Here is a 26,037-nt window from a genome sequence, read left to right as displayed (position 1 = left end):
TACTCCTTGGGTTTTGGCCAGGTACTAGGGACCTGGATTGGCCACTGTGAGAATGGGCTACTGAGCTTGATGGACCATTGGAATGATCCAGTAAGGCTATTCTTATGATCTCCTGATGATGCTCTCTCTAAGGAGTCAAATCGGTGATATCCATGTGTAATCTAATATGGATGTTTATATTCCACTTAACCAAAAGTGGCTTACGGTAGATCACAAAAAATAAGAAATTGAGCTATAGTCCCAAGAACATATTAATCAAAACCAGAATAAAACATTAAAACTCAAAATAATCACATTAACAAATAAGTTTTCAGAAAGTATCAGAATGTGTAATAATAACCAACTTCTCTTAAACTACTCGGTAACTTATTCCAAAGATCAGATCCTATCCCTACAATCAGTCTTTGCCTTGTAAATTTCTGACATAAAGAATTAATCAAATTTTCCTGTCATGAGCACAGGGAATAAAGAGAGTTGTACAGAGATAGTCAAAGACCAGACCATGTAGAATTTTAAAATAAATACAAGCAATTTAAAATGAATTCTGTCTTTCATAGGAAGTCAATGTAATTTTAACAGGAATGGAGTGGCATGGTCCATTAATTTATCCCAGAATACCAATTTAGCTTCCGCATTTTGCACAATCGAGTCTCTGCAGCTGGGAGTCAGGAAGGCCTAACAAAATATTACAGTAATTTATTTATTTATTTAAAAAAATTCTCAACTGCTTATTCCTAGGCGGCTTTACAAATAGTAAAATAAAGCAAACAAGACTTGTACAAACATCAAAGATTATAGATCATTCCATGTAAACAGTTGGTTCACAGTTCTTCACAATACATTAATCCTGAAACCAGAATTAGGCAGAAAACATCTTTCATTGGAATGCTTCTATAAAAAAATATAGTTTTGAGCATTTTCTGAATATCAGACAGAGCTCTTTCCGGACCAGTTAATTTGTTCCACAGCGTTACTCCTATGATGGAAATAGCAGAAGCTCTCGTATTCTCATAATTCATTTTTGAAAAGTCCATCAATGACAATAGTATCGCACCTTCAGACCGCAGAGTTCTAAGCGGTCGATAGACTGCCATAGTTTGTGATAAATACCAAGGAATCCCATGGTAGATAACTTTGAACACCAATATTACTGTCTTGAAAATAATACATAAGCGTACAGGTAACCAGTGCAGTTTCTTCAACCAATGTGTTATGTTCAAACTTTCTAACACCACAGATTAACCTTGCAGCAGCTTATTGGATCATTTGTAATGCTTTACACTGTACTATTGTAATCCCTAAATTAAGGGCATTGCAGTAGTCCAGTTTTGATAAGACTATTATCTGTACCACAATCCGGAAATCATATGTCGACATCAATGATTTTAAATGACTTAACAGTTGCAACTGAAAGAAGGTAGATTTAACTACAGACAAAATTTGATCCTTCATGTTGAGTGTTGAATCCACTATATCAAATGTTTGAGAAATTTTCTATTTAAATATACAGCATTCTTATCAGATTGTATTCTTTATTAATGCTGAAAACTATTAAATATACCAAAACAAAAATAAAAAATATTTTTGCTTGAAACACTTGTGTTGTATTAAATAGTGTTGAATCCAGCCAGACTCCTAGAATTTTCAACTTTCATTGTATCAAAAAGATCTGGACGCAAACCTTAATCTCTCTAGGCCATTGTGGATCATCTTTCTCCCAATCAACATAACTTCTGATTTTGCGAGATTCAGAATCAATTTATGCTTCACCATCCACTCATTTATGCTTTTCACACATCCAGCTAATCTTTCATTCAACTCAACTCTCCAGTCTAACATTGGAAAGAAAAATTGGATGTCGTCAGCATAAATATGATATCCTACTTCTATTTTCCGAAGGCTCTCCCCTAATGAAGACATATACAAATTAAGGAGTAATGCACTGTGGTATGCCTCTACTCATTGGCTTACTATTGGATAATTCACAACTACTTTGTACCTTGAACATACAATCTTGAAAATAAGATGTAAGCCATTGTAACACAGTCCCACCCACACCCATATCTTACAGTATGGTTCTCTACTGTGTCAAAGGCTGGAGATACATCCAGTGAAACGAAACAAATGGTATGATTTTTCAGTTGATCAACAGTAGTCGTCATTAGTGTCTCAACACTATGTCCTGTACAGAATCCGAATTGATGACCGTCAATGATTTTTTTCCCTCAACAAATTCCTCTAGTTGTTCCAAAACAGCCTTTTCAATGATCTTTCCTAGGAACGGTAAAACAGAAATTGGCCTAAAATTTGCTAATTCTGTATCATCCAGATGCTTTTTTAAAAATTTTGGTTACCAGTGGCTGTTTTCAATGACCTTGGCATATACCCGACTGCAGAGATCTATTAACAATTCAGTTGACTCATGATGGTAGCTAACAGTACTTTTCTAATTGGGATGGATTCAATAGTCATTTAATTCTTCATGACAATTTCAATATGGCAGAAGGTTTCCTGATTAATCCAGTTATATGTTTCTCCATACTTAGCTTTGAAGCAAATCAAGTATCTTAATATCTGATAGAAGAGAAATTGCGTCATGGCAAATGAGGTTTAACTATACTTAAGGTAGTCACTAAGTAAAGATACTTGGGGGTCATTTTGGACCAAAAACTGAACTATCATGATCAAATAAGTTCACTTGTGAGAATCTGCTTTTATAGGCTAAGGTTGATCAAATCATTATCCGCATTTCTTGATGAATCAACGCTGAATATTTTAATACACTCGTTAGTCATATCAAAAATTGACTACCGCAATGCTTTATACAAGAGATCAACCTTAAAAGAAATACGTAGGTTGCAAATTCTTCAAAATACTGCAATAAAAATAATAACCAAAGAAAAAAATTTGATCATGTAACCCCCCTTTTAAAGGAAAAGCACTGGTTACCTGTAAATCACAGAATTACGTATAAAATAGCACTACTCACACATAAAACACTAATGAACAAAGCTCCTGCATTCCTAGAAAGGTTTCTAATCCCTTATACTCCCACAAAATCTTTAAGATCTGAAGAAAAATCTTTTCTTTTAGTCCCTTCATTAAAATTCATTTATTCAAGAAGGGATACAATATTTTCTGTTACGGCTCCTCAAATTTGGAACTCACTCCTGATTAATATAAGAGAAGAAAAATTACTTAGTAAGTTTAAAAGTCTTCTGAAAAGCTGGCTTTTTAAGGACGCTTTTAACGGAGTCATTTAAATTCTATTAAATTAGGATACTTCACAGCGGACTAATAGTGCTGGTAAGTGAAAATTAAGCGGGTAACCTTTCCCAACCTCTTGTTTCACTACCTATCCCTTTTTTATTTGTTTATGAATTGTATTTAATCCTTTCTTCTTTTTTTTTCTCCCCTTTCTCTCATGTATTGTTTTGTTAAAATTGTTCCAATTGTCTGGTTCAAGTAATATGACTTTTTCTTTTTACCCTGATTTTATAGCTATGTGTAAATCACATTGGATTTGGATTTTGCGATTAAATCAAATTTTTAAATAAATTTGAAACATGGATAAGTGTAAGGTGATGCATGTCGGTAACAAAAATCTTATACATGAATACAGGATGTTCCCCCAGGAAAGAGACTTAGCAGTACTGGTAAACAAGTCAATGAAGCCATCCGCGCAATGTGCGGCAGCAGCGAAAAGGGCGAATAGAATGCTAGGCATGATTAAGAAGGGGATCACAAACAGATCGGAGAAGGTTATCGTGCCACTGTACTCTGGGCCATGGTACACCCCCACCTGGAATATTGCGTCCAGCACTGGTCGCCGTATATGAAGAAGGACATAATACTACTCGAAAGGGTCCAGAGAAGAACGACTAAAATGGATAAGGGGCTGGAGGAGTTGCCATACAGCGAGAGATTAGAGAAACTGGGCCTCTTCTCCTTTGAAAAGAGGAGTCTGAGAGGGGACATGATCCAAACAGTCAAGATAATGAAGGGAATAGACTTAATAGATAAAGACAGGAGGCTATTAAACTCTATAAAGGGAGCAAGACTCAGGCAACTGGTGTTGGAACCAACAAGAGATCAGGCAATACTGGACCTGATACTTACCAATGGAGAAAGTGTCACAGAGGTCTCGGTGGCGACACATTGGCCTCCAGTGACCACAACATGGTATGGTTCAATCTCAAGAAAGGTTTCACTAAATCTATCACACTGACCAAGATCCTCAAATTCAAGAACACAAACTTCAAAGAAATGGGAGACTTCGTTTGCCAGGCGCTACAAAGCCAAGCTGAATCCGATAACGTGGAAGAAATGTGGTCTACTTTTAAAGCCACCATACAAGAAGCGACTAACCGCTATGTTAAATCAGTAAGTAAACGGCGAAGGAACAATAAGCCACAGTGGTTCTCTGCGGAGATTTCGGACCTCATCAAGGAGAAGAAAAAAGCTTTCATCTCTTACAAACATTCAGGGAAACAGGACTCTAGGGAAGTCTATCTGGCCAAATCAAAAGATGTCAAAACAGCAGTAAGGGAGGCCAAATTCCGCATGGAGGAGTCTCTAGCGAAGAACATCCAGAAAGGAGATAAATCCTTCTTCAGGTATATCAGTGACAGAAATAAGAACTCAGGCGGGATAGTACGTCTTAGGAAACCAGATGGAGACTATATAGAAACAGACTCGGAAAAAGCCCAATTATTAAATGAATACTTCTGCTCAGTCTTCACCCGCGAGGCACCAGGACTCGGCCCTCAGCTACAGACAAGGGCTGACGCAGTTGACCCGTTTAGTAATTTCGAGTTTACACCCAGCGGTGTCTACTGCAAGCTGTCAAAGCTTAAGGTTAACAAGGCAAAGGGGCCTGACAACCTACACCCCAGGATGCTCAGGGAGTTGCGTGATGTCTTGGCGGAACCGTTATCCGCGCTCTTCAATCTCTCCCTTAGTACGGGTAACGTCCCATTGGACTGGAAGACGGCTAACGTCATTCCACTTCACAAGAAAGGCTCCAAGATGGAGACGGCAAACTACAGACCGGTGAGTCTCACATCAATAGTGTGCAAACTAATGGAAACTCTAATCAAATGCCAATTGGACACGATCCTGAACGAGGAGAATCTATGGGACCCCCGTCAACATGGATTTACTAAGGGGAGATCCTGCCAATCCAACCTGATAAGCTTCTTTGACTGGGTGACGAGGAAGCTGGATGTTGGGGAATCCCTGGACATCGTATACCTGGACTTCAGTAAAGCATTCGATAGCGTACCACACCGCAGGTTGCTGAGCAAGATGAGTTCTATAGGATTAGGCGACACATTGACGAAATGGGTTGGGAACTGGCTTGGAGGTAGGCTTCAGAGGGTGGTGGTGAATGGCACCCCCTCCGAAACGACGGAGGTGATCAGTGGAGTGCCGCAGGGCTCAGTCCTGGGCCCGATCCTATTCAACATCTTTATAAGAGACTTGACTAAAGGGCTGTGAGGCAAAATAACATTATTTGCCGATGACGCCAAACTAAGCAACGTAGTGGGCAAAAGCACAACAGACATAAATTCATTGTCCGACAACATGACGCACGACCTACTCCTACTGGAACGCTGGTCTAGGTCCTGGCAACTCAGCTTCAATGCCAAAAAATGCAAAGTCATGCACCTGGGCAGCCAAAATCCATGCAAGACTTACACGCTAAATGGTGAGATCCTGACAAGAACTGAAGCAGAACGAGACTTAGGGGTGATGGTCAGTGAGAACATGAAGACTGCCAATCAAGTGGAGCAAGCTTCATCCAAGGCAAGTCAAATCATAGGTTGCATACGCAGGAGTTTCGTCAGCCGTAAGCCTGAAGTCATTATGCCATTGTATAGATCCATGGTGAGACCCCACCTGGAGTACTGTGTGCAATTCTGGAGGCCGCATTACCATAAGGATGTGCTGAGACTTGAGTCGGTCCAGAGAATGGCCACCCGGATGGCCTCGGAACTCAAGGAACTTCCGTACGAGGAACGGCTGGATAGATTGCAGCTGTACTCACTCGAGGAATGCAGAGAGAGGGGTGACATGATTGAGACATTCAAGTATCTCACGGGCCGCATCGAGGTGGAAGAAGATATCTTCTTTTTCAAGGGTCCCGCGGCAACAAGGGGGCATCCGTGGAAAATCAGGGGCGAGAAACTGCATGGGGACACCAGGAAGTTCTTTTTCACTGAAAGGGTGGTTGATCGCTGGAATAGTCTTCCACTAGAGGTTATTGAGGCCAGCAGCGTGCCTGATTTTAAGGCCAAATGGGATAGACACGTGGGATCTATTCACAGAGAAAGGTAGAGGGTGGGTCATTGAGGTGGGCAGACTAGATGGGCCGTGGCCCTTATCTGCTGTCTGTTTCTTTGTTTCTATGTTCACCCTCTCCAAGATAGAGAGAACAAGAGGGCACTCTAAAGTTAAAAGGGGATAGATTTCGTACAAATGTAAGGAAGTTCTTCTTCATCCAGAAAGTGGTAGAAAACTGGAACGCTCTTCCGGAGGCTGTTATAGGGGAACACACCCTCCAGGGATTCAAGACAAAATTAGACAAGTTCCTGCTGAACCGGAATGTACGCAGGTAGGGCTGGTCTCAGTTAGGGCATTGGTCTTTGACTTAGGGGCCGCCGCAGGAGCGGACTGCTGGGCACGATGGATCACTGGTCTGACCCAGCAGTGGCAATTTTTGTGTTCAAAAGCTCTGAGTGCAATGTTTCCCATCAGTTTGCATCTGAATCCATGCTGTCCTGCAGATTATCCATTTATTGCAGTGGATCAATGATCAATATGTAGAAACAGAAATATGAAGTAGAGAATGACATGGTGACAAAATTCATCACCGTTCCCGTCCCCGCAGATAACCGCGGGAAATAATCCCATGTTATTTTCTAGTGTCTATTTCAACCTCAGTCCTTCTACACCAGCATTCTTCAAAGCAAAGCTTGCGGGTCAGTGGTTGTGCCCAATTATACTCTGATTCTTCCCTCTCTCCTTAAAGAATGACATGAAGATGGTTTCCCGCGGTTATCTGCGGGGACAGGAACGGTGATGAATTTTGTCACCGTGTCATTCTCTAATATGAAGGCAGATAAAGACCATTTGGCCTATATAATCTGCCAGTCCGTGCCATCTACTATCACTTCCTCTCATCTCGAGAACCTACTTACCTGGCCCAAGCTCTTTTTTTTTTTTTTTTTTTTTAAGTTTAGATACAATTTTCATTGCCATCAGGAAGCTATTCCGTGAATTCAGCACCCTTTCCTTATTTTCACAGGTAACTTCTGAATCTATCCCCTTTTGTCTTCATTCATATATCCCCTCATTTTAGAGTTTTCTTTCAATTGAAAGAGATTTGGCTGCTGTGCACTTAGGCCATGGAGGTATGTAAATATCTCTATCACATCTCCCCTCTCCTGCCTTTATTCCAAAGTACACATATTGAGAGCTTTGTCTGCCCCATATGTTTTATGATTAAGACCACTGACCATTTTAGTATCTACCCTCTGGACCAATTCCATCCTGATTTACAATGCACTTACAAAAATATAAAATAAAAAACCCAAAACCAAATCGAGAGCTTCATTTACTATGAAACTAGAGAATGGCATGGTGAGAGAATTCATCACCGTTCCCATCCCTGCGGATAACCGAGGGAAACCAACCTTCATTCTTTAATGGCTCTCAACCTCAGTCTTTCTACACCAACGCATTTCAGTGCAAGGCTTGAGGGTCAGTTGCTGTATCTATTCATACTCCGATTCTTCCCTCTCTCCATAAAGAATGACATGGGGATGGTTTCCCAGGTGGAAGGGAAAAAGTGATGAATTCTGTCACCGTATCATTCTTTACTTATGAACTTCTGTCGCCTTCCATTCAACCAGTTCCATTCAGTCAGTTTAGGACCCATAGCAACAGCACTCAGTTTATTTATTAGTCAATTATGCAGACCTGTCTCAAAGGATTTGCTAAAATCTAAGTGCCCACACCTGGTCTCTCCCACCCTCTTCTGGGCATATGGCCAGACTATATCTCCATGGAGTCTGGTGTTCCACACAGTGTTCTTATGTAGGAGTTTTGGGTTTGAAAAGACTTGGAAGCACTAGCTTAGAGACCTAGCCAACCACAGCTTCACTTCATATCCAGACATATAAAACTTGAGCCTGAGGTCACATGATGTGGTGAGCTGGGACGGACGTGTTCATGTGGAGCTCCTGCCCCTGTCCCTTAACCGCTCTGTTTTAACTTTTCCATCGGAGATTTCTCTCCCCTTTATGCTGCCCTGAGATTTATGGACAAATATTTGTTTCGACCCTCCACCGCGATGAGCTCCAAAACAGTAAAAAAAAGATAAAGACCGCGAGAAGTCGCACACACCGGCAGGCCCCGCTGGGGACTTGCCCTCTTCTTCGGGGCTTGGCTCGGCTTGAGAAATTACTGCCGCAGTGGTCCAAGCATTGGAGCCCCGCCTTAGCCAGCTCTCCGGGCAAGTTCTAGTTTGGAAGCTCTCTTTTCGGAGGTTTCTCGTCGCACCAGAGAGCTAGAGGTGAGAGTGGCCGAGATCGAGGAGACAGCCGTCACACAAATGGAGGGCCTCAATTCCCTACAGGAGCAACTTCGGCTGCAAGCAGCGAAGTTGAACAATTTGGAAAACTGCTCCCATAGGGATAACATCCGCATCATTGGGCTGCCTGAGACTGTCTCCGACTCCCGCCTGGCCTCCACACTTGAACAATGGCTTCAAGCAACTTTGTCTCTCCCAGCCGGCGTGGGTCTGGTTCGCCTGAAAAGGGCGCACCGGCTTGGATGGAGAATGGATGATCGACAATGACCACATGTAGTTATTGCAAAGATTCATAACTGCGCATGCAAAGCGGCTCTCATGCAATGCTACCAGCAACATCGCAACGACCTGCAGTATGATGGCCAATGTATTCGCTTGTTCCAGGACTACTCTCCGTCCTTGATGGAAAAACGACGCAACTTTTCTCCGATTTGTGCTACACTCTCGCAGAAGAAACTTTGTTTTACCTTGGCCTACCCGGCTTTGCTGCAAATTTTACATCGTCTAGATGGTGCACTTTCGACACTGTGACGGCGGCTGGTGACTATTGCAATTCTCTGCCATCGGAAGCTGTGGAATCTACTTTGGTTGATTGACTTGGGGGCCTCAAGGACAATTTATTCTCTTGGTGGCTTGGGGGAATCTACTTTGGTTGATTGAATTGGGGGCCTCAAGGACAATTTATTCTCTTGGTGGCATGGGTCTATGGCCTCCTTTCTGTGTGGCTCCTCATAGTTCATAGCTGGGGTTTTCCTAGTGGGGAGTTTGTTGGTATGGTTTGGGGGCTTGAATGGAGGATGGGTTATGTCTCAGGTTCTTGAATGCTTGTGGGCTTCTATTCTATTTGTTTCTATCTTTTGATTGCGGGACTACTTCTGTTGGGGTTTTCTGGATGGTTGTGTGTGAGAGTTTTGGGGGGGTTTTCTAAGATACCAGTATGTTTGGGGGGTGTTTGCGATGTCTGTATGGGTTGGGTATTATTTTGGCCTGGAGCGGTTGAGGTCCGGGGGCAGAACACATGTGCATGTGACTTTGACTTCCTTTTCTCCTCAGCTTGGGGAGCAGGAGAGTCAGGTGCTCTGTTGGGGTTTGGGGGGTGGGGGAGGGGTGGTTGGGGATGGGGAGGTGGAGGTTTTGGTTGGGAATTTTCTATTGTTCTTTGGGGAATCTTCCTGATGGAGGGTGTATCATCAGTGAGAGGGTTTGTTGGGGGATTGGGGTTATTCGCTTTCAGGTTCTTGATATTTAGTTTTTCTACGATATGCTCCTATTTTGTTTTTCTGTGGCTCCCTATCTGTGCTATATTTTTGTTCACATATTATTTCACACTGATGCTCCGGGGATAAGGGCTGGGCTCCTGGAGTGTATATCTGTAGTTCCATAACAGGAATTCTAATATTTTCCCCTTTTTCTTCTTTTGTATGAGCTCTGCTTTTAGGATTGCCTCCTGGAATGTACGGGGCATAACTTCACCTATTAAAAGAACTAAGATTTTAGCAACTGTACAATGTCACAAAATTGATGTCGCTTGCCTGCAGGAGACCCATTTGACAGATGTTGAACATATTAAACTGCGCCGCTCCTGAGTAGGTGAGGTGCATTTTGCTTCCTCCTCGGGCAGACATGGGGGTATAGCGGTTTTAATCCGGAAAGTGTCTCCACTTGGGGTCCAAGTTTTGGGGTCCCTGTTGTTCGTCATTTATTACTTCATATTACTTTGGACACCCAATCTTATTTGCTTTTGGTGGTTTTTGGACCTAATATTGCTGACTGTTCTTTTCTTCAACGACTTCTAACTCTCCGTTCTCGCTATTCATCCGAACCTTTGTTATTACTTGGAGACTTCAATCTGGTTTCTAATCCAGACATGGATAAATCTTCTCAGCTGGCTACGCCTTTGGGGACTCGGGGACAACTTCTGGCAGACTTCTGTTCTTCATTCTGGTGGTTGACCCTTGGCGTCTCTTGCACCCTGAGGTTCGGGATTTTACCCATATATCAAGAGCTCATAATACGTGGTCCAGAATAGACTGTTTGTTTCCCCAGAACTTTTTCCACATGTGGTGACTGTCCAGATTGGTCCTTTGTGCATTTCAGATCATACTCCGATCTGGATGGATATTCATTTAGATCCTGCTTATTCTAGGACCTTCTCTTGGCGCTTTCCTCAATATTTAGCTTAGGATTCTGATTTTAAGAAGTTTTTGTTAGACCAGTGGGATGACTTTCTCCATCATAATTCTCAACATCAAGTCGATCTCATTCTGTTTTGGGAAACTGCTAAATTGGTTTTGAGGGGACATATACTTTTGTATACTTGTTCTCGGGCCTGCCACTTGAATAGGGGCATCGTTGCACTGGAGAGGGCTTTGAAGGTGGTCAAACGGGCACATATGTTTCATCCCTCGGTATAAACAGAGAGCAATATTTGACGACCTAGGCTTCCCTTAATTCTCTTCTATATTCTCGTATCCAGAAATGGACTTCTTATCACAATTATAGATTCCAGCATTTTGGTCATAAGCCTGGCCATTTTTTAGCTCGCCTGATTGATACACAACGTAGTCGCAAACTGATTTTGGTGCTCAGGCATCCTGGAGGAGGGATGGTCTCCCAGACGACTGCTGTGGCGAAGGTTCTTTATGATTATTTTGCTAAATTGTATAATTCACCCCCGGATGTGCCTTTGGCTCTTATAGAAGATTATTTGCAGTCTTCTGGGATGCCTCGCTTACCGGAGGGAGCGGTGGAGAGTCTGAATCAACCTTTTTGGGCTGAACTTCAGGCTATTAAAGCACAAAAATCGGGAAAGGCGCCAGGTCCTGATGGATTTCCGGGAGAATTTTACCAGATGCTGTTGCCCCAGCTCAGTGGCCCCTTATTGTGTTATTTTAATGAGGCTGTACAAAGGGGCTCTTTTTCACGTTTTGTTAATGAAGCTCTCATTACTTTACTTGAGAAACCGGGAAAGGCAGGGGATGATCCTGGATCTTACCGCCCTATTTCTTTGTTAATTATGGACCTCAAACTTTTTTCGCACTTGTGGGCTGACCGTTTGGCTTCTTTTCTCCCCTCTTTGATTCATGAGGGACCAGGTTGGGTTTGTTCGTGGACATCAATCGGTGTGTAATGTGCGTAAGGTCCTACTTGCTATGTCTCATTGCCAATATAACAGTATTCCTGTCCTTTTTGTTAGTTTGGACGACTCTAAAGCCTTTGATGGTGTTGACTGGTCCTTTTTATTTTCTACTTTAGAACATGTAGGTATTCAAGGTTTTTATTTAGTTGCGATTTGGGCTCTTTATGCTAATCCCAGGGCCTCTTTGTTGGTTAATGGCACTCACTCTGATTCCTTCCCTATTCTATGGGGCACTCGACAGGGTTGCCCCCTCTCGCCACTTTTATTTTTTTCTTACTTTAGAACCTCTTCTTTGTACTTTGCATTTATTTGATCAGGTCAGTGGCTTATGTATTGGGGATAGGGAAATCAAAACTTTGGCCTTTGCTGATTATATATTTTTGGTTCTTACTAATCCTGTGGTTCCTTATTGACGGCTTTGGATTTGATTTCCGAGTTTGGATTTTATTCTGGCCTGTCCCTTAATTTAGATAAATCTATGGTGCTCCCATCTTTCTTGGCGGTTCGTACTGATTGGCCTGGGGCTTTTCCGTTGCAATGGGCTGATGCTCAACTTAAATATCTTGGTGTTATTCTATCCATGGACTTATCGCGCTTATATATCCTTAATGTTGAATCTTTACTTCGTGACTTGTCTAATCAACTGCGGCTTTTGCTGGGATATCAGCTTTCCCTTATGGGTTGTGTCAGTTTATACAATATGGTGGTGGTACCTCGTTGGCTTTATGTCTTTCAGGTTTTGCCACTTTATTTGACACATAGGGATGAGCTGCGCCTTATTCGTTTGGTGCAGCGTTTTCTTTGGTCGGGTAAGCGGGCACGTCTCTTGTATTGGAGAGCGACATTGCCGTGGTATAAGGGCGGTTTGGGTTTGTTGAATCTTCATTTTTTAACTGTTGGTTGTGGTATGCGTCATATTAATGATCTGTTTCATGGTACCACATACTTTACTAACACTCCTTTGGAGCTTTCTTGTTTTCAGACTCTTCATTTTAGTGCATATCTCCATGGGGTCTCCTCTTAACATCGGGGGAATCTTCCTCGCACTGTTTTACATGGTGCTTTGAAGCGAGTTTGGACTTAGATATGCCGTTTTCACGGTTTCTCATTTCGGGTTTCTCCTTTTTTATCTGTTTGTCTCAACCCTTCCTTTCTTCCTGGTATGGACACTACTGCTTTTCTACGTTGGGATGCATGGGGGATTCATTATTTGTTTCATCTAGTGTCGGATGATGGGACCATTAAATCTTTTGCTCAATTACAAACTGAATTTGGCGTACCTTCTGATGGGTTTGCGTATTCTCAAATTCGACATTATCTCCAATCATTGCCTCTGGAAGACCTGACTGCGGGGCGACTTGAATTGTTGTCTACGGCTTATAAGATTGGAGATCAACAATCAGTTCCATTTAAGTTCCATCACTGTCACTTGAAGGATGAATCCCCTTTGCTTGATCATCATAAGATCCGAGATGCTTGGGACAAAGATTTACAAGTTTTGTTACCGAGGATGTGGTCTCAATAGTTATTAAGAAATTATTTGTTTATCGGAAATATATGACCTTTTGGGAACAACACTATAAATTGGTGTTGCGTCTCTATATTTCTCCTAAAAGAGCATTTTTGGCTCATTTCAGGGCATCGGCTCAGTGCCCTCGCTGTTCCTGCCCGGAAGCGAGTTTAGGCCATATGTTGTGGTCTTGCCCTTTGGTTTCGGCTTTTTGGGACTCCATCTTCATCTTTATAGAACGTATTTGGAAGATAAAAATATGTCATTCCCCTTTACTAATGTTTGGTATTCTTCCTTGTTACCATCCTCGGCAGAGGGGTACTTCTACCTTTCTTAAATGGACATTGGCGATTGCGTTAAAGTGTATTCTCTTGAAGTGGTTAGATGCAGAAGCTCCTGATTTTTCCTTGTGGAGGACTCGAGTGATATCTTTTCTGATGTGGGAACGCAGAGACATTGTAGAGATTTCCTCCCCTTGGGGGCACTTTTTTCAACAGGTATGGGAGCCATTTTGGAATACCATGACTCCTTTGGCGAGGAGTCGTCTTTTGAATTCTTGATGTTAGTTTTGGGGGTTTTTTTCTTAGGTAGATTCTGTGCTGATGTATAGCGAATGACCCTGGTTGGGAGGGAGGTGGATAATAATAACAGTTTATATACCGCAATACCGTGAAGTTCTATGCGGTTTACAAAAGATTAATAGAAGGTACAAAATGATTGAACTTAAGAGAAGTGAAAGAGAGTGAGTAATAGGTCAAGAAAACCGTTATTGAGGAGAGAGAGATGTACGGGTCAGTTGTCTAGATATTTCAGGAACAGGTATCTTTTTAGGCGCTTCCTGAATTCCTTGTAGGTAGTGGGCGAAAGCAATTGTTCAAGGTCTTTGCCCCATAATGCTGCTTGATGTGAGAGAAGGTGTTCATGGTGTTTTTTCAATTTACAAGCTCTGACGGGGGGGGGGGGGAGGAAACGAAGTTCGAATGTGAGCTTCTCTTGTGTCTGTTGGTGGAGAAGGAGAAAAGGTCCGTTATGTATTTAGGGGCTAGTCCATATAGTACTTTAAAGCAGAGACAGGCGAACTTAAACTTTACACGTGCTTCCGTCAGTAGCCAGTGCAACTGCGGGTAGTAAGGTGTCACGTGATCAAATTTCTTTAGCCCGAAGATAAGTCTGACTGCTGCATTTTGCATTAGTTGTAAACGTCGCATATTCTTTTGGGAAATTGCTAAATAGGCGATGTTGCAGTAGTCAAGTTGACTTAGTATGAGGGATTGTACCAGGATTCTGAATGCTGACGTATCAAAATATGATTTAACGGATCTAAGTTTCCAGAGAGTGAAAAAACCCTTTCTGATTAAGGAGTCCACCTGGTCTTTCATGGTTAGGCATTGATCCAGAGTTACACCCAATATCTTCATGGTGGACTGAATAGGGTATCTAAGTTCATTGATGCATAGTGGGGTTTTGGTGTCAAGCGGGTGTGGAGAAGCAATGAAAAATTTCATTTTTTCTGAATTAAGTTTGAGCTTGAAGTCTGTCATCCATTGCTCCATCACATTTATAGCTTCTGATGCCTTGGGAATGGTTTCCGAGATAGAGTTAGAAAATGGGATGATGATCGTAAAGTCATCTGCGTAACTGAATAGTTTTATCCCCAGCTGAGTTAATTGCACGTCCAATGAGGACATGTAGACATTGAAGAGCAATGGGTATAACGGTGACCCTTGTGGCACACCGGATGAATTGCTCCAGGTTTCTGATAGATCGTAGTTGAAACGTACTTGATAGGTATTGGATGTAAGGGAGCCACGAAACAAGTTTAACACCTCATCTCTGATGCCAATGGCGTCTAGGCATTGTAGCATTTTCCCATGGTCGATCAGATCAAAGGCAGAGCTCATATCGAATTGCATGATCAGGGCATTGAGGCCCTTGCTAAACAATAGGCGCAGATTGTCTAAGATAGCCGTAATTACTGTCTCTGTATTGAATAAAAGTCTAAAACCAGATTGAGTTTCATGGAGGAGAGAGAACTGATTGAGATATTCCATCAATTGGGTGTGAACCAATCCCTCCATGATTTTTACAATAAATGGGATGGATGCTATAGGTCTGTAGTTGGTTACTAGCGCTGATGATTCTTTTCTATTTTTTAGGATTGGGGTTATTATTATGTGACCGTTATTAGTGAGGAACTTCCCATTTTTTAGGTTATGGGCTAAATAGTGTAGCAACAATAGTTTAAATTCTAATGGCGCCGTTTTCATAATTTCCAGGGGGGCACGAGTCCAGAACGCAATAAGATTTAGAGTATTTGTTGTATAGTTTGGTGTAGTTATTCCATTCTAAATCTTGAAAGGAAATCCAGATCATGTCTGCTGGTATTTCATTTCCATGTATGTTAGCTATTTGGTGATCACTAGGGACGTTTGTTAAACAGTTATTTCTTGGGTTTTTAATTTTTGAATCAAAATGCAGTGCTAGGTCATTCGTAGAGGGTAACTTAGTGTTGTGCAGGGCACAAAGGAAACTAGCAAGCAGGATTAACAGAGAACAACGGGAGCCAGAGGGGCAACCAAAAATGGGGAAACAGGCTGAGGACGAAACAGACACATCGCAGGAGGATGACCAAGACGAGGCTCGGGGACTGGCAACCCATGAGGGGGATGGTAGGAACGCCAAACCATGAGGAAAACCAGCAGGGAAGGCAAACAACCGGGACTTACATTGCCTATATACTAATACTAGGAGCCTAAGGGCCAAAATGGGAGAGCTGGAAGTCATAGCCAGCAAGAAGGACCTAGACATAATTGGAGTCACAGAAACGTGGTGGACTGATAACAATAAATGGAATGTGGCCATACCAGGGTACAAACTCTACAGGAGAGACAGGACACACAAAAAGGGTGGAGGAATAGCACTATATATAAAAGACTCCATACCCTCAACCAGGATGGAAACAACAGTAAGGGCGAATGGCTTGGAATCACTATGGGTTAAGCTACCGGGAGGAACTGGAGCAGACATAAAATTGGGTCTGTACTATCGCCCACCTGGACAATCGGAAGAAATCGACCAGGACCTGGAGGCTGAACTGAGGCAGGTATGCAAAAGCGGAAGTGTGGTGGTAATGGGGGACTTCAACTACCCTGGGATAGACTGGAGTATCGGGCACTCAAACTGCATGAGGGAGACCAAATTCCTGGAGGCCACAAGGGACTGTTTCATGGAACAGCTGGTCACGGAACCAACACGGGGAGATGCCACTCTTGACCTAATCTTCAATGGACTAGGGGGACCCGCAAAGGAGCTGGCGGTACTAGCCCCACTAGGAAACAGCGATCATAACACGATCCAGTGCAGGCTAGAAATTGGATCATCAAAGGTGAAAAGAGCCACAACGACAGCACTCAAATTCAAAAAAGGGAATTATGATGCCATGAGGAAAATGGTGGGAAAGAAACTCAACGGCAACACAAGGAAGATGGAGTCCTTAGAAAAAGCCTGGACCCTACTCAAGGGCACGGTGCACGAAGCACAGAACCTGTGCGTCCCCAAGTTCAGGAGAGGGTGCAAAAAAAAAAAGAACAAAAAACCCAGTGTGGATAACAAATGCAGTGAAAAACGCGATAAGTGACAAGAAAGCATCATTCAAAAAATGGAAAAAGGACCAAACAAAGGACAACCAAAAGGAGTTTAAGTTTCAAGTTTAATAAAATCTTTGATTAATCGCTTAATCACATTTCTAAGCGATGAACATTTTAAAACAATTACAATCTTTGGGAAACAATACAGTACGTTAACAATTTTACAGCCAAACAGACTAAAAGACATACTTAACAAACAGTAAACACAAGGAAAACAGAGGATGAAATACAAATTCCTTAAAGAAAAGTAAGACAATCAGGGTAAAAATGAAAGGCAGGGAAAACAAAAAAACACAATAAAATAAGAATTTTTAACCAGCAGATTGTTAACTAATTATCAAAAGCATCCTTAAAAAGAAAAGTTTTTAGATCACTCTTAAATTTCTCCAGATTACGTTCTTCCCTTAAGTAAATAGGGAGAGAATTCCAAGATTGAGGTGCAGTGACTGAAAAAATGAATTGCCGTCTTGTATTAACAACCCTAAGAGATGGGCGTGTCACCGAGTGGTTAGGAAAGCAAAATATGAAGAGAGACTGGCGGGGGAAGCAACAAACTTCAAATCATTCTTCAGGTACGTTAAGGGGAAGCAACCAGCAAGGGAGGAAGTGGGACCCTTGGATGATGGAGACAGAAAGGGAGTGGTAAAAGAGGAAAAAGAGATAGCTGACAAGTTAAATGACTTCTTCACATCAGTCTTCACGAGGGAGGACACAACCAACATTCCGTAACCCGAAGAGATCGTAAATGGAGATCAGGATGATAAGCTGGTCCAACTAGAGGTAAGCCAAGAGGATGTCCTCAGGCAGATAGACAGGCTAAAGAGCGACAAATCGCCAGGACCGGACGGCATTCACCCAAGGATACTCAAGGAACTAAGGAACGAAATAGCAGAGCCACTTCGACAAATATGCAACCTATCCTTAAAAACTGGAGAGATCCCGGAGGACTGGAAAATAGCAAATGTCACGCCCATCTTCAAGAAGGGTTCAAGGGGTGACCCAGGAAACTACAGGCCGGTGAGCTTGACCTCAGTCCCGGGAAAGATGATGGAAGCGCTGATTAAGGACAGCATCTGTGAACACATCGAAAACAATGGACAGCTAAAGTCGAGTCAGCATGGGTTCTGCAAGGATAGGTTATGCCTCACAAACTTATTGTACTTCTTTGAGGGGGTAAACAGCCAGGTGGATAAAGGGGAATCCATAGACATCATTTACCTTAACTTCCAAAAAGCCTTCGACAAGGTACCATACGAAAGATTGCTGAAGAAGCTATGGAACCACGGGGTGCTAGGGGAGGTCCATCGATGGATCAAAAACTGGCTGGCAGACAGGAAACAGAGGGTTGGAGTAAAGGGCCATTACTCAGACTGGCAATGGGTCACGAGCGGAGTTCCGCAGGGGTTGGTGCTGGGACCGCTCCTGTTCAATATATTTATTAACGACCTGGAGGCGGGAACAAAATGTGAGGTCATGAAATTTGCGGATGACACCAAGCTATACAGCAGGGTTAAAACCACGGAAGACTGCGAAGATCTCCAAAAGGATCTGACGACACTGGAAGAGTGGGCCAAGAAGTGGCAAATGAGCTTCAACATAGGGAAATGCAAGGTCATGCATGTAGGGAAAAATAACCCTATGTTCACTTACAAAATGAGGGGATCACTGCTAGGGGTAAGTAACCTTGAAAGAGACCTGGGAGTGATGGTAGACACAACATTGAAGGCGTCGGCACAATGCGCCACAGCCTCAAGGAAAGCAAACAAAATGTTGGGTATCATTAAGAAGGGTATCACGACCAGGACGAAGGAAGTCATCCTGCCACTGTATCGTGCAATGGTGCGCCCGCATCTGGAGTACTGTGTCCAGTACTGGTCGCTGTACCTCAAGAAGGACATGGCAGTACTTGAGGGAGTCCAGAGAGCAACTAAGCTGATAAAGGGTATGGAGAACCTCTCATATACTGACAGACTGAAAAAGCTGGGGCTGTTCTCCCTGGAGAAGCGGAGACTTAGAGGAGACATGATAGAAACCTTCAAGATCCTGAAGGCATTGAAAAAGTTGACTGGGACAGATTTTTCAGATTATGGGGAACCACAAGTACAAGGGGGCACTCGGAGAAATTGAAAGGGGACAGGTTTAGAACTAACGCTAGGAAGTTCTTTTTCACCCAGAGGGTGGTGGATACATGGAACGTGCTTCCGGAGGCTGTGATAGGCAGGAGCACGTTACAGGGCTTCAGAGAAGGTTTGGATAGGTTCCTAGAGGACAAAGGGATTGAAGGGTACAGATAGGAGTAGAGGTAGGCTATAGGGATAGGAGTAGAGGTAGGTTATAGAAATAGTCAGGGACCACTGCTCAGGCAATAAGCCTGAGGGGCCGCCGCGGGAGCGGACCGCTGGGCGAGATGGACCTCTGGTCTGCCTCAGCGGAGGCAACTTCTTATGTTCTTATGAGTAGTGTCAAATAGATTTGTGATCAGGTTGAACAGCTCTTTTGTGTTGATTCCTTGTGAGCCATTGCAAGATAAGTTGATTTTAGTAGAGTAGAATGCTTTACGTTTGTCTTTTATCAGTTGTTTGTAGATTTTTATGTTAGCTCTCCATTTGTTATGGTTTGCCAATTCTCCTGTTTTTTTTCCAATTCTTTCTAGTCGTCTAGCTCAGTGGTTCCCAACCCTGTCCTGGAGGAACACCAGGCCAATTGGGTTTTCAGGCTAGCCCTAATGAATATGCATGAAGCAAATTTGCATGCCTATCACTTCCATCATATGCAAATCTCTCTCATGCATATTCATTAGGGCTAGCCTGAAAACCCGATTGGCCTGGTGTTCCTCCAGGACAGGGTTGGGAATCACTGGTCTAGCTAGTTGTTTTGTTTTTAGAAGTTCGGTGTCAAACCATTTGTTATATTTATTTGCATTGCTTTTGCTTGAACATTTAGGGGCAATTTTATCTAAAATGGATGTTCTTGTTGTCATCCAGTGGTCCCAGAAATCGACTCCTTCTTCTATCTCTGTTTGCAGTTCGTATTGTGACCAGTATTCTTCTGGATTAATATAACCTCTTGTGTGATGTTCTCTTTTTATCATCGGACGTGTTTTGAATTTTTGGTGAGACCAGATTAAGTTGAAATAGTAAGTGAAATGGTCAGACCAGGTGCCTTCAGGTAGAGAGATGGCAGGGTCAAGGATTTCCTTTGTGGACATGGCTACCACATCTAAATGATGGCCTTTTTTGTGTGTTTGTCTGGGTACAGGGAGGTTATAGTTGAGTAGAGATAGAAAGTTTTTAAACTTTTTTGTGTGTTTGTGTGGGTACAGAGAGGTTATAGTTGAGTAGAGATAGAAAGTTTTTAAACCCTTTTGTGTCTTCATTGTTCTCTTCATCTAGGTGTATGTTTATGTCCCCTGCGATGATATTGTTACCAATTGAATTGTGTAGGACAAATTCACAGAAGTCCTCTTTGGCTTTAGGCCAGCTTTTTGATGGGACATAGAATAGTATGCAAGATAGGGATTCTTCTAGTTGATTGTTACTGATTTTACAGGCTAAGATTTCTAGTTGGTCGGTCACTTTGGAATCCAGTAGTTCAAACTCAAATCCTTCTTTAAGAATAATTGCTAATTCTCCTCCTTTTTTACCTGTGCAGTTTAGCGTAAGGATTTTAAAATTATCTGGTAGGAGATCAATTATTATTGGATCATCTTCAGACAATAGCCATGTTTCGGTTAGAAAAAGGCAGGCTATTTGGGGGGTGGAAGAGGGGACTTGTTACTTTATGAAAACATTGGAGGTGTTTGTACAGTTTTTTTGCTTCTTGACCTTAATAAAAATCATTTGAACACAAAACTTGAGCCTACTCAGGCTGGTGTACAAGGTCAGATAGGAATTCTGTATGGATGGCATGGAACCAAATAAGCTTATTGGTGATTAGATGGCAACACCAGTGCTGGACAGACTTTTACAGTCTGTGCCTTGATTGTGGTTGGACAGATCTGGATAGGCTAGAGTGGAACTTCGATGACAAGGTCAGGACTGAGTAGACTTCTACGCTATATGCCCTGAGAATGGCAAGGATAAGTCAAGATCTTGTATGTATATGTAATTTTCCATCATCCATTATGTTATGAGTTTATTTTGCTGTGTAGACGAGATGGACTGTATATGTCTTTATCTGCTGTAATAAAAATTGAAGTCAACTAGAATTTACTAAATGTACTAAAATCCTCACCTTCTGTTTGCCCTAACAGAGACACCTTGTGCCCTCTGCAAGGGCCGGAGTTGACAGGCTTGTTTAGGGAGTGGTAGGCCAAGCTGCGGCCTATGCTATCCTTTTGACTGCATTTGACCTCTGCTGACCTTGTTCTCTTATTTCTATATACAGGTGAGAAACCACACAGGTGCCACCTCTGTCCATTTGCTTCCGCTTATGAGCGCCACCTGGAGGCACACATGCGCTCACACACTGGTGAGAAACCATACAAGTGTGAACTGTGTTCCTTCCGCTGCAGTGACCGGAGTAATCTGTCCCACCACCGCCGGCGCAAACACAAGATTGTGCCAATGAAAGGCAGCCGCTCCTCCCTCAGCAATAAAAAAATGTGGGGGGTCCTGCAAAAGAAAAGCAGCAGCTTGGGCTACCGCAGAGCTCTCATCAACCTGAGCCCTCCCTCGATGGTGGTACAGAAGCCAGACTACTTAAATGACTTTAGTCATGAAATTCCCAATATCCAGCCTGACGCATACGAAAGCATTCCCAAATCGGTGCAGGCAGCTGGACTGCCTCGCGAGCCCCAGGACCTTCTGGTTGATAACCCTTTGAATCAGCTGTCCACTCTGGCAGGACAGTTGTCCAGTTTACCACCAGACAATCCCAACCCAGCATCACCTGAGGAGGTGCCATGTCAGGACGAAAAGCCTTTTATGATTCAGCAGCCATCTGCTCCAGCAGCATCAAGCAACTTAGCTCAGAACTCATCGCCCACCAGCCCTGAGCCACGACCCCTGCATGGGCACAGGAACTACAGCCCAGTGGCAGGGCCAAGCAGTGAACGCAGTGCCCACACAAGTACTCCTAGTATCAGCAATAGTCAACCAAGCACACCAGCGCCCACCTTGCATGTGCAGGATCCTCAGCTCTTGCATCACTGCCAGCACTGCGACATGTACTTTGCAGATAACATTCTCTACACCATCCACATGGGCTGCCATGGCTTTGAGAACCCTTTTCAGTGTAACATTTGTGGATGCAAATGTAAAAACAAGTATGACTTTGCTTGTCATTTCGCCAGGGGCCAGCACAGCCACCACTGATCAGTAGCCAGCTCACAAGCGATCACTTCCACTGCCCATGAAGGATTACTTATTGTTCTCTAATCATTCACTACTGCTATGTACCATAGCTCGATGCTGTTACGGCTTCAAAACCCTGTAAACCCCCCAGAAATGGTCATAATTACATTTTGCTTTTATTTTTTATAATCTACTTTAGGATGTGCTTGTGGTAATGGAAAGCACGGTCACTCCTGAATTTACAGTACTGCCATTCTGAGGGTGTCTAGAGAAGCAGCCGATTGCCACCTGTCAGTGGTCTTCAGCATCAGGTTAAGCAATGGTGGAGTGCACAGGGTTTTGCAAAGCCATTTACTAAATCACCACCATAGTACAGTTCCTGTACATTCTGGGAAGGGACACACCTCCAGAAAAAGACCCTTCACCAGTGAGGGGGGATATAGCATTGTGTTATAATTCTACACATTCTAGAAAGGGAAATTACCTGGGCAAAAAAGTTCTCCTTTTGAGTCTGCAACCCATTTGCTTCCCTTAAAGGCCTCTGAGCCTTGTGAGCCTCCAGTACATTCTACACGGCAGTTGGCCCGATGAGGATCCTTGTACTATTGTAGCTCTCCATCTATGTGTCACTGTTAAGGCCAGGAGTTAAAATTTACCCTTAAACACTGATGGTCCAATAGGCTAACCAGGACTGGAGCAAGTCCCAGTAGCTCCTGCCTCTACCACTGACTGGAAATTGCTTCGGTCCCGAATAGACCACTGGACCACCCGGGCTTGTAAGATAAGCCCAGCGGCCTACAGCTGGGCAGTATAGAGTTTGTTAACCTGAAAATGCACCAGCATTTGTAGCCAAAACTGAAACATGGCCAAACTCAAATTTCAGGCCAGTTTTGGATGGCCTCTACTAGGAACACAGCAACCTGAACTCCTGCAAAAAATCCAAAGCCAAAACACTAGATTTTAAGTAGCAGAGGTAAGATCTCACACAGAAAGACCACAGCAACAGTTTAAAGATGTGGCATATATTTGCCTGAAGAATTTTTCCATATCCAGCTAAGCATTAGTTTCAAACTTAAAATGTTAATTCCTAATGCCAGTTCACTGTCAAATACTGGCTCACATCTCAGGAACCGTCTGTCCCATTCAGTCTCATGAGTAGGTAAGCAAGTTAGGAGGAAGGTCTTACGATGCCTGGTTCGAGAGTAGGACAGTACACTTTTCCATGATAAGCATTAGTTCTTCACGCTCCTCCACAAGCTTGAGAACTTTCACACACAAAAGCCATTTTCCTGGAATGGTTTGATCTCAAGACAACTCCAAGAAATTTGTACTACAGGGTGAGGACATAATTGGCAAGGAAGGAGAAATGAGGAAAAACATTACTAGCCTGTAGGAGAAAAAAGTGGTAAGAGGAGACATTTTGATGGGTGCAGATCAAATACAAGCAAGAGGGTCAGAGAGAGCCATAAGTTGTAGGATAAAAGTGAGAACAGCAATGCAATCATACACTGGGCTCTTACATAATTCTCAGTTTTGATGGCAGTAGGTCTCGGTACAATGCATGGCGATAAACTAGGTAGGAAGTGGAATATATTTATGAATAAAAACATCTTAATTTTACAGAATTCTTATTTGTAATGTCATGAGTGCAGTTCCTGTTCATTTAATGAAGTTTTCATGAACAAATTACACACATCTTGTGACTAACACATATGTTCCAGCCAAGTGCAATAAGAGCATGCAGAAGAAGGCACAAATTTTCCCTCTCTCCTCGCTATATAATAACAGTCTCGTACCAAACGAGAGGCCTTTTCTACTTAACCCTCAGCGCAGAAAAGCCTTTCTGAAGTGGCTGTGCTTTTCCTTCCCTTTACAACCCAGCTCCATAACCTGGGGAGGGCTAAGGTCTTGGCACTAGCTGATCAGAGAGGCCTGCTGAATTAAGTCTGGCTTAGGAGCCACCAGCTGAACCTTCCTCTTGCACCGTCGCTTCTCTTCAGCATTTCGCCAGCAGTTCCTCAGAGCCTTTTTTAGCACTGATGTGCAAGATATTCCTGCACCATCCTATCTTTCTTCTGCTGAAACAATGTCACAATATCCTGTGCTTCAAGGCTTCTGCATCGGGACATCTGATCTAGCATAGTCCCATGGCGCAAGTCTTCCAAAAGCTGAGATTTCAGCTTGCTCAGTTCTTGAGCCAAAGCCTTCATTTCCCTAGCCGGTGCATTAGCTAAGAGAAGAAAAAACAAAAACACTAAGATGACCTTTCAGTAGTACCTAATCAATTATAACACACAGGGAAGCATTTTAACATGTAGTTAATCCCGAGCTGAAACTTAACACAGGAGCAGCAACAAGCAGATGCCCTGGACTGGTACAAGTGCAACATGGTAATTGAGCTTTGATTATTCTCTCCACAGAAATTAGCTCGCTCCCTTTTTCTTGGGAAAATTTTTTTCACATATTAGTCTGAATTAGTGCTGCTCAATTCAGGAAAAAAAATTTCGATTCGATTTGATTTTCCTGCCCAATTGGGAGTTTTTTTCAAACATCCTGGTGGGTTTATTTTATAGCCTCTTCACCCCCTTTGCCTTCTCCTAACCACACTGGCGCTGTGGTGTAAACAAAATAAACAAACAAAGACTTTTCCTCTCTCTGTTAAATCCTAGCTCACGTTTGCGGTCTAACACCAGCTCTGGCAGGATACACGTTTCAAATCTGACATATTGTAATCACAAAACAGAAAATAAAATTAATTTTTCTACCTTTTGTTGTCTGGTCATTATTCAAATCTTGTTGCTCTCAGGCTCTGGTTGTCTTCTGATAACTTGCTTGCCAGGGTCTCCTTCTTCTTTCTCCGTGCTAACCATCTATCTGCCATCTCTGTCCTCCCCTTCCGTTTCCCTTCCCTCCCGAAGAGGTCTGGCATCTTTCCTTTTTTCGTCTCCCTCCCCAGATCCACCTTTCTTAACTACCCTTTCATCCAGCATCTCTCCCTCCTTCCCCACTACCCCAGGGTCCACCATCTCTCCCTTTCTTTTCCCAACTACCCTCCTATCCAGTATCTCTATCCCCCCTCCACACCATCCCCTAGAAACATAGAAATAGATGGCAGATAAGGGCCACGGCCCATCTAGTCTGCCCACTCCAATGACCCTCCCCTACCTTTCTCTGTGAATAGATCCCACATGTCTATCCATTTGGCCTTAAAATCAGGCACGCTGCTGGCCTCAATAACCTGAAGTGAAAGACTATTCCAACGATCAACCACCCTTTCAGTGAAAAAGAATTTCCTGGTGTCCCCGTGCAGTTTCCCGCCCCTGATTTTCCACAGATGCCCCCTTGTTGCCGCGGGACCCTTGAAAAAGAAGATATCTTCTTCCACCTCGATGCGGCCCGTGAGATACTTGAATGTCTTGATCATGTCACCCCTCTCTCTGTGTTCCTCTGTGTCTAACTTCTCTCCCTTTCTGTTCCTTCACTCCCTAAATCCCATTACCCGTCATCTCTCTCCCTCTCTATTTTTAGACCCATTATTTCTTCTCCCCCAAAGTCCGGCATATGCACGTCTCTTTGAACTCCCCTTCCCTCCCTCCATGTACTTCTACACCAGGGACTGCATCCCCCCATGAAGGCCTGCGTGTTCCCAGTGGCGTCCGGTTTCCCCCCCTGGCCTCCCTGCACCGTTTACCTTAAAGAAGCAGCCTGCAGACAAGATCGCAATGTTAGCGATCTTTGCAAACTGCTTTGGAGCTGTTTCCTCTGCCACGGTCCCGCCCCTTCTTTGACATCAGAGGCAGGATCGCGGTGGAAGAAACAGCTCAGAAGCAGTTTGCAAAGATCGCTAGCAT

The 26,037-nt window shown here is 43.2% G+C and overlaps 2 protein-coding genes across 5 annotated transcripts in view; one reads left to right on the top strand and one right to left on the bottom strand.

The window, feature by feature from the left end:
* The window catches only part of IKZF5 (IKAROS family zinc finger 5), a 113,677-nt gene extending 89,626 nt beyond the window's left edge, over window positions 1–24,051 (top strand). For all 3 annotated transcript variants that reach the window (XM_033940998.1, XM_033940997.1, XM_033940999.1), the window contains exon 4: window positions 21,279–24,051. In XM_033940998.1, the coding sequence (XP_033796889.1) occupies window positions 21,279–22,207 (929 nt within the window). In that variant the 3' untranslated portion in view covers window positions 22,208–24,051. The remainder of the gene's footprint in view (window positions 1–21,278) is intronic.
* Window positions 24,052–24,177: 126 nt separating this feature from the next.
* The window catches only part of PSTK (phosphoseryl-tRNA kinase), a 60,190-nt gene continuing 58,330 nt past the window's right edge, over window positions 24,178–26,037 (bottom strand). For both annotated transcript variants that reach the window (XM_033941000.1, XM_033941001.1), the window contains exon 7: window positions 24,178–24,416. In XM_033941000.1, coding sequence (XP_033796891.1) covers window positions 24,217–24,416 — 200 coding nt within the window. In that variant the 3' untranslated portion in view covers window positions 24,178–24,216. The remainder of the gene's footprint in view (window positions 24,417–26,037) is intronic.

This window comes from Geotrypetes seraphini, chromosome 4, assembly GCF_902459505.1.
Source record: "Geotrypetes seraphini chromosome 4, aGeoSer1.1, whole genome shotgun sequence".
NCBI lineage: Eukaryota > Metazoa > Chordata > Amphibia > Gymnophiona > Dermophiidae > Geotrypetes > Geotrypetes seraphini.
The sequence above is the reverse complement of the archived record's forward strand: the minus strand, read 5'-3'. Positions and strand labels throughout refer to the sequence as shown.